Consider the following 15,086-nt stretch of genomic DNA (forward strand, 5'->3'; position numbering starts at 1 on the left):
TGGGAGGTCAAGTTCCCCCAAACACTGCTTCCTAACCAGGCAACTCTCCAGATGTGGCTCAGGGCAAGGGGAGGTGGAGGCTGGCTTCCTTGGCTCTGGGATGTTTTGCTGCATGTCTATTTTTAATAGGAAGGGAATGGGGCAAAAATTCCAGGAGGGGATTCCTGCCACAGGAGCTGCTTTGTGTTTCACAGCACAAAAGGCAGTCATAAAAAGTGGCTTCTAAACAACGTGGAGAAATGAGGCAAAATCAGATAAATGAGATAAAATCAGAGTTAGGTGGAGCAGTCTCACCTCAAGATACCTGATGGGGAGCATTAACCACGTAAATTATGTAACAGAGTGAGGAAAAACAACAGACACTTAAGCAGCAACATACTCCTAACTTTTTAAAAGGGGAGGTTTTTTAAAAATTGAAGTTACACTGACTATAATTCACTAAGACAACCCCTAAGACGGAATTCAAGAGACTGCCATCAATGTACATGTGGGCAATATACACGTATGTCCTAGAAACTTCTCCCACTGAAATGAAAGTCCTCCATCACAACAGAATGGAAACTTTTTTATTTTATTTTTTTTTGAGAGAGAGCAGGAGTGGAGAGGGGGCACAGGGGGAGAAAGACAGATAAGCAGGCTCCCCGCTGAGCAGGGAGCCCAGTGAGGGGCTCAATCCCAGGACCCTGAGATCATGATCTGAGCCCAAGGCAGAGGCTTAAAAGACTGAGCTACCCAGGTGCCCCCAGAATGGAAACACTTTAATTTAAAATTTTCTGAGCAAATTTCCACCGTTAGAAAAAAATCTCTTCACATGTTCTTTTACATGATTATTTCAGTGGAAGGAGTGGAAACACTCCAGTGTTTCTCTGCTGTGTTATGTGACAAAGGTCTGTGTGGACTGTAGCTACCGTTACCAGGAACAGTCCTTTAAAACAGGATTTCTCACGCGGGATGAAGGCACAGGGTTAAATGAATCACTGCTCTGGCATGTACTACTCGGACCCCGTCCTCAAGGAGCAAAGGAGACATGAGTGACATTCTGCCGCTGGCAGAGAGGATGGCATGGACTGGGGAGGGCAGCCTGGGGAGAGTACTCCCCTCCAGGTTCAGATGGGTGAGGGGGTGTACTCCAGGAGGAGAGGGAGCATGGGGGAGACCACATCAGCAAGCAAGGGGAAACAGCCAAGGGACATCAATAGGAGACGCACCGCCTGAGTCTGGAAAGGTGGGCAATGGCCCTGAATGCCATGCTACCAAGTGCAGACCACACGTTGTCTGTCGGGGCAGACAGGCACACAGCTCAGAGATGGTTCTTACCCCATCCACGGCGACATAGGCCCGGTCATGGACTCCGCTGAGGGGCGACGACAGGGGAGTGGGGTCACTGCAGTCTTGAGGAAGTGTCGTTCGGTACAGCACAAACCCAAAATACTGGTTAGTAAAAGATGCAAGAAAAACACATCAGTCTTTGAGAGATAACGTGGTCACCTCGACCTGTGTGAAGCCATGTCTAAAATCATACGGAGTAAGAGGTTTCCCCAGCCTCCCACCAAAGTTCAGTCTGGACGAAGGGAACTGGCTGGCATCTTTAGATCACACACTAGCAGAGCAGTAACAGCAAGGAACCCACATTTTATCGGAGAGCCCTTTCCCACACGAGGAGACTGGACTCTGGGACATGTTCAGTGATGTGCCCAGAACCACGCAGGGGATCCTATCATACACATCGAAAGGTCATCGATGTTATCTCAAAAACATGACACAACACATTACAACAACAAAAAAGACAATGGGGGCGCCTGGCTGGCTCGGCTGGTAGAGCATGTGACTCTTGATCTCGGGGTGGTGAGGTCGGGTATAGAGATTGCTTAAAAATAAAATCTTAAAACAATAACAACAACAAAGCCAAGAATGTTCGGTAAAACATTTTCCAGGTTCTTGGGTTACATGTGCTCTAACATACAAAACAAGAGTCAATCAGAAACCGTTTAAAGTGCAGGGCCGGGGGTGGTGGGGACAGAGATAGTGAGAGGTGGGGGTGTAGCCTGTCGCTAAGTCAGAAAACAGTGGTAGAGAGGCTGGTGTCCCTGGTCCGAAAGGAAGAGGCCAGACTACCAGCCCCGCCCGCAACAGCACCTCGGCCTCAGCTGGCGCCCTTCTTGCTGTGGACACTGGCCAGGGTGAGCCAGGTCGAACCCCGCCACACAAGAGCATCCAATGGATGTCCAAGATGTGGCAGAGGAAAAGCTCCTCCCGTCTCGGGCCCAGAAAGCAAGGGAGTGAGTCTCGGCAAATGCAAAGGTGATTTGGAAGAGCTGGAAAAAAAAAAACAACCCACATTAACCCACATTCCTGTGTTGCAGGAAAGGGTCGAACTCAAGAAATGTCACTGGGGCCACCACTCAAGGCTTCAGGCACAAGGACACCTCCCCGCCAGGCCCAAATCTCCATCTCTTGTCTTTTTTTCCTTTTCAAAGTAACCAGAGTGGGAAGTCCTAACTCAGAGGCTGAGGAACACTTCGTGACGGGGTTCGACAAGGCGGGCGGAAGCCGCAGTCCTCCCTAAGAAGGTGACTAAAGCCACCGGAGTGGGGGGCGGGGGCGGGGGGAGCAGGGCTACACCTCCTCCCTGCACCTGTGCCCTCCATGGATTTGGCTGGAAATGAACATTCAGCAGGCTTGCCCCAGACCTGAAACAGCCAGGGTCCAGGGAGCCCCCAGTCAGAGAGCACTGCCTCGGCCAGAGATCACAAAGCACAAGGGGCTGCCAAGAACAACGAATGCAGCGTCTATACATTGACCTGGAACTCACTTCCCAGGTTTCAGCTGCTCTAGTGACCACATCTGGCCTGAGGTGCTCCCCTGCTAAGTGAAGGTGGGTTGCATTTTCTAGACAAAGATAAGGACACATGGCTGGCGCCGGCCAGAGCTAGAGCAAGAATTCTACCCAGTGTTAATGAGAGGGGGTTCGCTACTCCTTTCACTGATCACAGAGTTGTTGGAATCGAAATCACAAGTGTAAAAAGAGTCACCAGGGCAAAATACACCAAACTAAGATCAGATATGCCATTGTTTTGTCACCTTATTGTTCAGATGCCTTCCAGAAGGAGATCTCCACAGACAGTCAGTGAAGGGGGACCCAGATAAGTTTCCATTATTTCAAAAAATGGGGCTGAATTCCTAACTAAGTGTTCAAACTTAGTATCATAACAAAGGGACAAACGGAACCTCTCAGGCATCCTGACATGGCACTCTGAGGGGGACACGTCGCCTTTGTCGTGCCGTGCCAAAAATGTGTTACTGAGTCTAGTCCGCGAGGGGCAGGCTACAAAACAACGGGCCCAAACTCTTCAGAAATGTCCATGTTGCAAGAAAGGGAGAGAGGAAAGACAGGACTTAGGAACAGCTACGGATGAAGGAAGACTAGAGGGACATTGTAACTAAATGCAATGCGTGATCATAGACTACAAACTGGATTCGAAAACAATTAACCATGAAGGACATTACTGGATACATAACCACAGAATGCATATTAAACAATAGGATTATATGAACGTCAAATGTTTTAGGTGTGATCGTTATATTGTGATTATATAGAAGAATGTCCTTTTTCTTAAAAGATATAGGCTCTATTATTTAGGGGTGAAGCGTCAGGATATGGACCACAAATTCAAGTGGTTCAAAGGCAGCAGGTGACTGCCTACGTGTGCTCCGAGGCAACCGCTAGTGCTTAGTGAATCCAAGTGAAAGTGATATGCGTGTGATACTTTCCTTGCAACGTATTTAGCTTTGAAAATTTCTAAAATAAGAAATCGAGGAAACATTTTTAAATACATATGAGGGGCGCTTGGCTGGCTCAGTCGGTAGAACATGCGACCTTGATCTCAGGTCAGGAGTCTGAGCCCCATGATGGGCATGGAGCCTACTTAAAGAAAATAAAAATTAAAAAAATCTGAGGCAGCGCCTGGCTTAACCACATACATGCATGTACACACACTCAGACACGTACACACACACACACATACACGCTCTGCTCTGTTCTCTTTAAAAGCAGGAAAGAGATTCTCTGAGAAACTAATATATTAAGAGCACAGTCCTGGGGCACCTGGGTGGCTCAGTGGGTTAAGCCTCTGCCTTCCGCTCAGGTCATGATCTCAGGTCCTGGGATGGAGCCCTGTATCAGGCTCTCTGCTCCACAGGGAGCCTGCTTCCCCCACTCTCTCTGCCTGCCTCTCTGCCTACTTGTGATCTCTCTCTGTCAAATAAATAAATCTAAAAAAAAAAAAGAACACAGTCCCATACCTTTGAGCTAACAAGGACAAATAATTAAACTGTCTTGTGTATTACAGTGTGGTTTTCCTTTAGTAATAAAGATTAATTAGATCAGAAATGTGCTCAGTTTATAGCTTGCACTACAGAACCACGCTGAATCAGGCTGAGTTACGAGCTTATTGGCGTGATGATAAGCAACAGCGAGGTAGGCTGATAGGAAAGGTCAGCCCAGCATGCAGTACTTAACGCTGAAGAGAGCCTGGAAATCAGTGGTGAATTTACCTGGGATGTGATTTATCTGCCTACAGTTCTGGTCCCTGGGCTCAGGACAGGCCCTGCCAGGCAGGGCAGGAAGCACATTTCTGTAAGGAGAGGAACTCTGGAGGCCTACCTGTTTCACCTGGATGAACGTCAAGGGATAAAGGCTTTTTACGGGCCCGGGTGGACACAGAATGGTCAGCGCGTCCTCCACCGTCTTTAACTGAGAAGAAACAAAAGCAGCACTCACTCCCTGTCACCCCTCCCTGGTACTCAGGGTGGAGGACAATGCCATTGGCAAATTCTCAAAGAGATGAAGGGATTTGCCCAAATCCCTAAGTGGATCTAAGTGGTTCAAATTCCGCTCAATGCTGCCCAGTCACCTTCAGTCACGTCCATCCATGAGTTAGGGGCTCTGGATGAAAAACAACCGAGGGTATTCGTGAAGTTTCAAACATATCTATTCACAAATGCAACCTCCTTTTATAGAAGGCCCTTAAAATGGAGAGCAAGGCTCTGAGGCCACCTCCTCTGTAAAGCCTTCCCCAGCACCTTTGTGGGAAGTCACCATGGCTGTGCCTTCCTCTGAACTTGTCTGGGGCATATTTTCCATGCCTGCATCACTGACTAGTTGCTTACCTTTGCCGTCCTTGCCAGACGGCCAGCTCCATAAGGGCAGGGTCTGTATGGCATGGTGTCCCCCAATACCCAGCACATAGTATACACTCAATAAATACTTATTATATTCAGTCCAAATGGCTGTGTATTCTTGCACCCCAAGAAGCTTATTCTGACATAGTACCAAGGATGATAACAGCTACTGAGCGCTGAGTGCCCACTAAACTCCAGGCGACAGCACCCCATGCGCACACCTCACGGAGTGCTCATGCCACCCAGGGAGGCTGCCCTCGCCATCCCCACATTAGTGATGAGGAAACATGTTCTCAGAGACACTCACTGTTAGGTTTGGCTCCAAATCCCAGACTTCCTGCAGCGTGATACTGGTTGTGAATTTCATAAACACTTTCAGGGTCACTTTACCTTGCTGATGTGTGGGATCAAGGAACATAAAATCTGAAGTACAATTCCATCAATTCAGCTACTCAGGTGGATGTTTTTCTATTTGGACAGCTAAAGAAATTCAACTCACAGTAAAAGGTTTTATCCTATACGACCATGTCCAGCATTAATTTAATTCAGTTGTATGCTAACTTGCTACCTGAAATTGTACATGTTTCCTTAATAATGAAAAGCAATTTCTGCTTACACAATTTTCCTTCATGGTAAACAGAATGCATTTTTGGTATTAAGGCTGGTTTTGCGGGGATGCCTGGGTGGCTCAGTGGGTTAAGGCCTCTGCCTTTGGCTTAAGTCATGATCCCGGGGTCCTGGGATCGGGCCCCTGCATTGGGCTCTCTGCTCGGCGGGGAGCCTGCTTCCTCCTCTCTCTCTGACTGCCTCTCTGCCTACTTGAGCTCTCTCTGTCAAAGAAATGAATAAAATCTTATTAAAAAAACGAGATTGGTTTTCCTTTGTTTTGCCATGTTGCTGTATTAAATATTTGCAGTTATTTTCTGTTGCATAAAAATAAATTTCTCACAGCTCCAAAACAAATCAACTTTTTCCTTAAGTAGCAGCAGCACTGAAAAAGTAGAAGGTGCTCCCTTTACAAGTGTGATTAATGTCTGATTAAACTAAATAAAGATTCCTATCAGGCAGACAGACCACAGTCTTTGTAGAATGTAACACACGTATCTGACACTAGGTGGAAAATGTTACGAGAGCTCAACCAACCATAATATCAAAGGGCTTTAGGAACGGAAAAATTATACAATCATGTTTGGCATTTTGGTTAAAGATAAAAACTTACACTATTTTAGAATCAAGATTCTTAAGAAATATGTAACTGCTCATTTTTTTTTCTTGTGAGTTAACAGATGTAGGAGTTAGGGATTATAAAAGGGGAAATCCTGAAAACAAAGATGGTCAAAACAAATTGATTTTGGTTTATGTCACTCCTGAGAAGGAAATGAAATCTCCCCTCTTTTTCTTTCCTAGAATAAAATGTCTCTTATTTATGATTAATTTTTAGCTTTTCCCCTTGATTGCTCATTTACCATATAAACCACAGGGCACAAAAATTAGGACATGATTTTGAGATGAAGGGGAGTGTACTGAATTGTGCAGAGATCTATGAAAAAGCCTGTGACTTTTGAGAACCCCTGAAAAAAAGTAAATTATGGCCTCACCAGCCATAACAAGGTGCCATGTTATTCCCACAAAGGCTCCTGAAGCTCCTTTGGATGACTAATCATTGAACCAAAATGACCTGCATGGTCTAAGAATGCCCATATGCCCATCTCCCCCTGCTCATGCCCCGTGTGCTCACCTTGTCAACGCGCACACATACCCTCTCACATCTCACGTCCCCATTTTCCCAGAAACATCACCCACCCCAGCAGTCTCACAGAAAACTCACAGAAAAATAGAACCAATGCCCCAGAGTAACACTTTCACTCACAACTGCCGATTTCCACTTCCCCACTCTCAACAGCTCTGTTTACGTGCCCTCTTACCTTCTTCAGAGCAACTTTTCCATATGCAAACTTGGGTGTCGATGGAGGGATAACACCTTCTGGTACTTTTTCAAACTATAAACCGGAGTGGAAAAAGGAGAAGATAAAAAGCTGTTAAACCCTCAGAAACACAGCGATACAGTTCATTTTTCAAAAGGAGGCTCAAAGACTCAAACAATAGTGCCAGCAATTCTTGGAAAGGCAAAGGAATAAAAGACTTTCTCCATGACAGGACCGGGTAAAGGTTTTACTTCTAAGTGTGTGCCTGTGTATTTTGCCTGCATTTTAAGCTCCAGGAATCATTCAAATAATTACAGAACAAAAGACTTTGAAACAACAAAAACAAGGGGGAGAAGATGAGATGGGGTGGGGGGAGAAAAGGAAGAAGGCCCACAGCAAGACAGAAGCTGAAAGAAGGTAGCCCTAGTAGGGAGAAGTGTTCTGGTAGATTAAAGTTTTGTATCAGTGTTAAATCTCCTGTGGTTTATATATGAGCATATTCCTACCTATTATGAAACACACACTGAAGTATTTAGGGATAAAGGATCATGACGTATGCAACCCTCTAGTGGTTTAGAAAACCCAAGGAGGTGGTGAGGGGCAAATGATGAAGCAACAGAGTGTAATGTTGACATGGGTAAATCTGGGTGTGAGATACTCGAGTGCTCTTTGTACTACTTTTATTCTTAAAACTCTTTGGTTTTAACTCTGAAATTATTCTTAAATAAAAAGTAAAATTAAAATAAAAATTAAATATTAAATACACACACACACACACATTTACATTAGAGTTAGAAGAGGTAAGTACCAGGTCTTAAAAGTTTGTGTCCAGGGATGCCTGGGTGGCTCAGTTGGTTAAGCGTCTGCCTTTGACTCAGGTCATGATCCCAGGGTCCTGGGGTTGAGTCCCGAATGGGGCTCCTTGCTCAGCAGGGAGCCTGCTTCTCCTTCTGCCTGCTTCTCCCTCTGCCTGCTACTCCCTCTGCTTGTGTTCTCTCTCTCACTGACAAATAAATAAAATCTTAAGAAAAAAAAAAGTCTGTGTCCATCTCCACGTAGGTTGCATTATGATCTTTCAGGCTCCTTACATTTCTTTCCGCCTCCCTTCTTCTCTTCCTCCCTTTCTTCCTTTCAGTTTCCCTTTTTTTTTTTTTTTTTTTTTTTTTAGATTTTATTTATTTATTTGACAGAGAGAAATCACAAGTAGACGGAGAGGTAGGCAGAGAGAGAGAGGAGGAAGCAGGCTCCCTGCTGAGCAGAGAGCCCGATGCGGGACTCGATCCCAGGACCCTGAGATCATGACCCGAGCTGAAGGCAGCGGCTTAACCCACTGAGCCACCCAGGCGCCCCTCAGTTTCCCTTTAAGAAGGAAGATAAGAGACTGTTGTAATGAAAAGCAATAGTCTCCCTGACTCACTATTCTCTGAGCTCTAGTCTTCAGAGGAAACCATTTTAAATTCATTTAGTTGTTCCATTTTCACAATTCTGGTCTCTAAATAATATACTTATCTGAGATTTCTTATTTGATCTATTAAAACATTATCATTGATTTAATACATGAGAACTTAGCTCCATTGTACTATTCTGGATATCTCTCTTTCTTGACAATTTGGTTATATCACCATTTTCAGTTTCTCTACTGGTCACCTTTGTAGCTTGAAGTAATATACCTTTATTCCTTAGTTCCATCAGTCAAGATTATTTTTGTGTCCGTACCTTTTAAGTCAAGGCTATTTGCATCCTTCCCCGAGCTCTCTTCACTACTCCCACCCCACACCATCAGCTACACCTTTATATTGTCAAGGTTAAAACAGTCTATCCGGTACCCATGCATCTTCCCTTCACCTCTATTTTGACTCTAACTTCAACATCAATCAATAGTGCTCATGCTCACATGATTATAATTATAAAAACATGACTCTCTGCAAAATTAAGTATTATATACCATGATGGCATGTCCTATCTTGTTCAGCTTTTTGTGTTTTTTTTTTTTCCTCACCTGGCGTTTCTAATTGCATTTCTTTTTTCCTGTCTGCCTTTAGGTTAACACCTCTATAGGTTGTTCCAAATTTCCAAAGATGGTATCAAGTTTTTTCAAACACTTCATCCCCCCTAGGAAACTCCCTATTGGAACTCTCAAGTCTTCTTACTCCGAGGGACTGACTCTCCTTTAGGCTTGATATTCTGGGACTTCTCTTTATTGTTCTCCGGGTTTTAGCTTCTGTTTCTAGGATCTTATAACTACCTCATTTCACTGGAGCAATCTCAAGTACTTCCCAAGTACTGGTATGTGAAAGGAAAATTTTTTAAAACTTTGAATGTCTGAAAATGGCACATTTAGCTGATAATTTGGATGACTACAGAATTCTATGTTGAAAATCATCTTCCCTCAGACAGGAAGATGTGTCCTCCCTGTATCATCCAGTATGATTCATACCAAGCTTGTTGTTCTTTCAAAGGTGATTGGCTTTTTCCTCCCTAGAAGCTTATAAGTGTTTTATTCTCTCTGTTTTAAATTTTTCCAAGGATGTGTTTGGATATGTATTTTAAATTTAGTATTCTGTGCAACTCAAATATCCTTTTCTGTTTTGGAAAAAAATTCTTTGGTATCTTCTTTTTCTCCATCTTTTTCCCTTAAAGGTAAATTAGACATTCTAGATTGTCCCTATCTCTCATCTTTTCACTTTTCCATCTCTGTCTTCCGGTTCTAATTTCTAGGAGGTTATTTTTTATTTGGGGGAACAAAAATATGCTTTTTCAAAGCATCACATTCTTATATTGTGGAAACATCTTTTCATGTCTCTGAAAGACATAAATTTGAGAGGTTCTGTTTTGTTTTGCTTAAGATCTTTCATTCCTGTCCCTGAGCCTTCTGTTGCCTTTATGTTATTTTTCTGTTTATTTCATTTTGGTCTTTCTCTTTCCCTTTACAGGTTTTATGGATGTCCTCAAACATTTGGCCACCCTTGGCCATCCCACCACATTTAATAGTAATGCAAATGAAGGCACCAGCACTTGCATAACCATCCTCTCTATGCCAGTCCTGCCCTATGTGCAGAAGCAAGGCTTGTCCAGTGGGGAACTCTGTTTTAGGATAATTTGGGAGTCAGACATAATATGTAGGGTCTTTGCTCTCAGGCTGCACTTTTATTTAAAATTCTGATTTTTTGACTGTTAAAAAGATACTTCCCTGATAGTTTGTTTGGAAGAAGGGTGGAAGAGTGGAGGACCTGATGGGAAATTAGCCTTCTTAGTTTTAGCTGTTTCATTCTGTCTCTTGACACACCTGCACTTCTAGGATCCTGGTTCTCTGGGGTTCTTTTTTTTTTTTTCTTTTTTAAAAGATTTTATTTATTTATTTGAGAGAGAGCAAGAGAGGGAACTAGGTCAGAGGGAGAAGCAGACTCCCGGTGAGGCTGGGAGCCTGATACAGAACTCAATTCCGGGACTCTGGGATCGTGACCTGAGCCAAAGGCAGTTGCTTAACCAACTGAGCCACCCAGGTGCCCTCTCTGGGGTTCTTTAAGGACAATCTACTTCATTACCTGTTTCTATAACCTTCTCTCACACTCACTGGGAACCTAGAGTTCCTCATGCTACTTCCTCAGCCCCCTCCACCTATTTTTGTTTCCAGAAAGTTTCTAAAATCTCTCATGCATAGATAGCTTCCTTCTTGTTGGCTTCACTTTAAAGATTTTACTTATTTATTTGAGATATAGGGAGTGAGAGAGAGAGAGAGAGAGCATGAGCATGGGGGAAGGGTAGTGGGAGAAGCAGACTCCCCACTGAGCCGGGGCTCAATCCCAGGACCCTGAGATCATGACCTGAGCTGAAGGCAGACACTTAAGCCACCCAGGCACCCTTGTTGGTTTCATTAAAAAAAAAAAAAAAAATTTTTTTTTTTTTTTAAATAATTTAATAACATTTGAAAGGCAGAAGAGATTAGTATGTGGTCAGTCAGCCATCTTGAACTAGAAGTCCTTTATATTTCTAATACTCTATGAATCAATACTTCTGTGGAATTTTTCAAAGAGTACATTACAATGATCTTCATGATTTGTATTAAAATGAATGCAAGACCAAGGAGTTATTACTGTTGATCACAGACAGACAAAAGCTCTCTTCCAGTCTTCCCTACAGTCCTAGAACACATTCATTCTCCTTTGGCCGTTTACCCATCTCTTCCTCCTCCACCTCACCTTCTGGTCAAGAAAAGCAGAAAACACAAATCCACAGAGGGGACCTGAGAGTACTCTGATTTGTTTTCCAAAGTTCCCTATTCACGTGCACAAAGCAGTGACCACGTCATATCTAACATAGAAAGTCAAAGTAGAATCCAGTCTACAAGGACTACCATATTAGAAGAAAAACTCACTATACGGACATCCTTCTTTAACCTTCATTCACCTATTCACTTCCATTCACCATTAACCTCATTCACAGTGATAGAGTGCTTCTCTGGAGTTTTGTCATCTCATTTTCCACTCACAAAGGCCTTCACAGCCAGTATTGTATTTTGTTTTTAGAGGCTAGACTAAGGAACTTGCTCAAGATTATCAAGAGGGTAAAGGAGTGAGCTGGGTTCCTGACTCTAAGTTGTGTTTCTACAGTTCCATCTGACTTCCTTTATTGTACAATAATAGTACAACAGAAAGTATCTTCTATTAACTAAACATATTTCCAAAGACAAAAACAACCCACAGAACCTTTTCTCTTTCACTTTTCCTCCTGGCCCTCCCCTTATGCATATATACCACGTAAGGTTAGAGATAGTAGCAATTTGTTTTTTTTTTTTTTTTTTTAAAGATTTTATTTATTTACTTGACAGAGAGAGATCACAAGTAGGCAGAGAGGCAGACAGAGAGAGAGAGGAGGAAGCAGGCTCCCTGCAGAGCAGAGAGCCCGATGCAGGACTCGATCCCAGGACCCTGAGATCATGACCTGAGCCGAAGGCAGCGGCTTAACCCACTGAGCCACCCAGGCGCCCGATAGTAGCAATTTGTTACTGCTACTTACCTAAAGTACTTCTGGCATGACCAAATATTGACAATAATTTTATTTATTGCATATTATATTCAAATGGATATGACCATCCATTCAGTATTAAGAGTTAAATCATTTCCAATTTTTTTTTTTTTAAGATTTTATTTATTTATCAGAGAGAGAGAGAGGGAGAGAGCGAGCATAGGCAGACACAGTGGCAGGCAGAGGCAGAGGGAGAAGCAGGCTCCCCGCCGAGCAAGGAGCCCGATGTGGGACTCGATCCCAGCACGCTGGGATCATGACCTGAGCCGAAGGCAGCTGCTCAACCAACTGAGCCACCCAGGCGTCCACTGCAATGAACAACTTTATGTTTACAGTATTATCTTGCTTTAAAAAAATCCTTTTGGGGCACCTAGGTGGCTCAGTTGGTTAAGTGTCTGCCTTCAGGTAGGGCCATGATCCCCAGGTCTTGGGATTAAGTCTCTACTCAGTGGGGAGTCTGCTTCTCTCTGTCCCTTTGCCGTTCCCCTTGCTTATGCTCTCACTCAAATCAATAAATAAATCTTAAAAAAAAAGAAATGTCAACAATCAAAAAATATATATCTTTTTAAAGATTTTATTTATTTATTTGACAAAGAGAGGGATCACAAGTAGGCAGAGAGGCAGGCAGAAAGAGAGGGGGAAGCAGGCTCCCTGCTGAGCAGAGAGCCCAATGCAGGGCTTGATCCCAGGACCCTGAGATCATGACCTGAGCCGAAGGCAGAGGCTTAAAACCACTGAGCCACCCAGGTGCCCCCCCCCCCCAAATACTTTTTTTAAAAAAAGATTTTATTTAATGATTTTACAGAGAGAGAAAGAGAATACAAGCAGGGGAAGCAGCAGAGGGAGAGGGAGAAGCAGGCTCCCAACTGAGCCGGTAGCCCGATGTGGGGCTCAATCCCAGGACCAATGGATCATGACCCTAGCCAAAGACAGACGTTCAACTGACTGAGCCACCCTGGAACCCCTAAAAAAATCTTTTTAATAAAGGCCCAAGTGAGAAGTTACTAGGTTACATGACAGGAGCATTTTATATGAACCTTAATTTAGTGTATACCAAGGGGCGCCTGGGTGGTTCAGTTGGTTAAGCATCTGCCTTTGGTTCAGGTCATTATTGCAGAGTCCTGGATCAAGCCCTTCGTTGAGATCCCTACTCAGTGGGGAGTCTGCTTGTACCTCTCCCTCTGCCCTTTCTCCTGGCTTGTGCATGCTCTCTTATTCTCTCTCAAATAAATAAATAAATAAATAAAATCTCTAAAAAATATATAGTGTTCATCATCGTTAGCCATCAGGGAGATTCAAATCAAACCACACTGAAATGTCACTTTACACCAGCTGGAATAGCCAAAATTAACAAGACAGGAAACACGTGTTGCAGAGGATGTGGAGAAAGGGGAACCCTCTTTCACTGTTGGTGGGAATGTAAGTTGGTACAGCCACTTTGGAAAACAGTGTGGAGATTCCTTAAGAAATGAAAAATAGAGCTTCCCTATGACCCTGCAATTGCACTACTGGGTATTTACCTCAAAGATACAGATGTAGTGAAAAGAAGGGCCATCACTACCCCAATATTCATAGCAGCAATGGCCACAGTTGCCAAATTCTGGAAAGAACCAAGATGCCTTTCAAAAGATGAATGGATATGGTCCATATATACAATGGAGTATTATGCCTCCATCCGAAAGGTAGAAGAAGGGGAGAAGTGAAAAATGAAGCTTGAGGGTAATAGGGGGCCAAGCCATGGAAGGCATCCTGATCAGATCAGCATTTTAGAGAAATGACCAGAAGACAGACTAGAAAACCCAAGTTTGTAGGAAAGGAAAAGACTAGAGCCACAAGAGTGTAGGCAATGCTTTAAAAATCTACGATTTGTTATGTAATGTTCATTTTGTCATCCTTAATTGTCAGTCATAAAATACCATGTTTCCAACAGCACCATGGATCAGTAAGAGACAGCTTGTGTCTACTCACTGAGCTAATGTCATTCCATCCATGAAACAAGAAGGACAATCAATCAGCCGGTGCAGACTGGTCCTTGGTCAAGTTTCAAACTTCATTAAGTTTCCTTTTTTTGGAAAATTGATTGATTGATTGTGTGAGCGGTGGGTAGGGGTAGAGGGAGAGGGAGAGAATCTCAAGCAGACTCAACACTAAGCACGGAGCTTGATGTGGGGCTCAATCTCACAGCCCTGAGATTATGGACCTGAACTGAGATCAAGAGGCAAATGCTTATCCAAGTGGGTCACCCAGGCTACCCTTCATTTAGCTTTGAAATACTAAAAGTCACTGTGGTCATTTTAGCATTCTGAATCCCCACCCAGCCCCATTGCCCACCTCAAGGAGTCCTAAGATTTGCTCCAATTATCAAGGTCCTCAACATACACCTTGATTAATTTCTGTAAAATGACCCATCTCCAAAAAGCCATCTGGATTTTTATCTTTCATAGAATCCCTATGAAGAAGTGTAACAAAACTCCTCAAAAACGGGTCTTAAATTCATTCAAAAGCATACAAAAATAAACTCACCCCTGAGTAAGGCCCCTCTCAGGGATTGGTAGGGAGGAGGAGGTTGCTGCCCTACATCTTATGGTTCATCCTCGAGGTCAAAGTGTTAACCATGTCTGGTTGAGTTTTACCCACACCAAAGAGAATACCTTAGAAAATGCAAATGTCATGAGCTTTGTCATACCTTAAAGAATCGTTTGCAAAGGGCCACCTGGAGCCTTTTATCACTGAGCACAGGTCTGCGCAGCCTGATGGGAAATTATCCCTGGGCGTCCATGTTAGTGGAAGATATTGTCCACTGACACCCAACTTGCTCTTTAAATAGATATAAAAAAGAGACCCATTCTACTTGTTAAGTCTCTGCTGAAGGAAGAGACAGGAAGAGCTACATATAGGGGTATTTATGATTCTATTCTTTTCCTCAATGCAAGCAAATATTTTGAGTATCATTTA

At 43.6% G+C, this 15,086-nt stretch overlaps 1 protein-coding gene across 4 annotated transcripts in view; it reads right to left on the reverse strand.

The window, feature by feature from the left end:
• The window catches only part of TMPPE (transmembrane protein with metallophosphoesterase domain), an 80,347-nt gene that overhangs the window by 19,027 nt on the left and 46,234 nt on the right, over positions 1-15,086 (reverse strand). For all 4 annotated transcript variants that reach the window (XM_032301844.1, XM_032301684.1, XM_032301766.1 and 1 more), the window contains exons 11-13: positions 7,107-7,181; positions 4,664-4,753; positions 1,318-1,431 (exon numbers count right to left, since the gene is read on the reverse strand). In XM_032301844.1, coding sequence (XP_032157735.1) covers positions 1,318-1,431; positions 4,664-4,753; positions 7,107-7,181 — 279 coding nt within the window. The remainder of the gene's footprint in view (positions 1-1,317; positions 1,432-4,663; positions 4,754-7,106; positions 7,182-15,086) is intronic.

The sequence above is a fragment of the Mustela erminea genome, chromosome 1 (assembly GCF_009829155.1).
Source record: "Mustela erminea isolate mMusErm1 chromosome 1, mMusErm1.Pri, whole genome shotgun sequence".
In the NCBI taxonomy this organism is placed as follows: domain Eukaryota; kingdom Metazoa; phylum Chordata; class Mammalia; order Carnivora; family Mustelidae; genus Mustela; species Mustela erminea.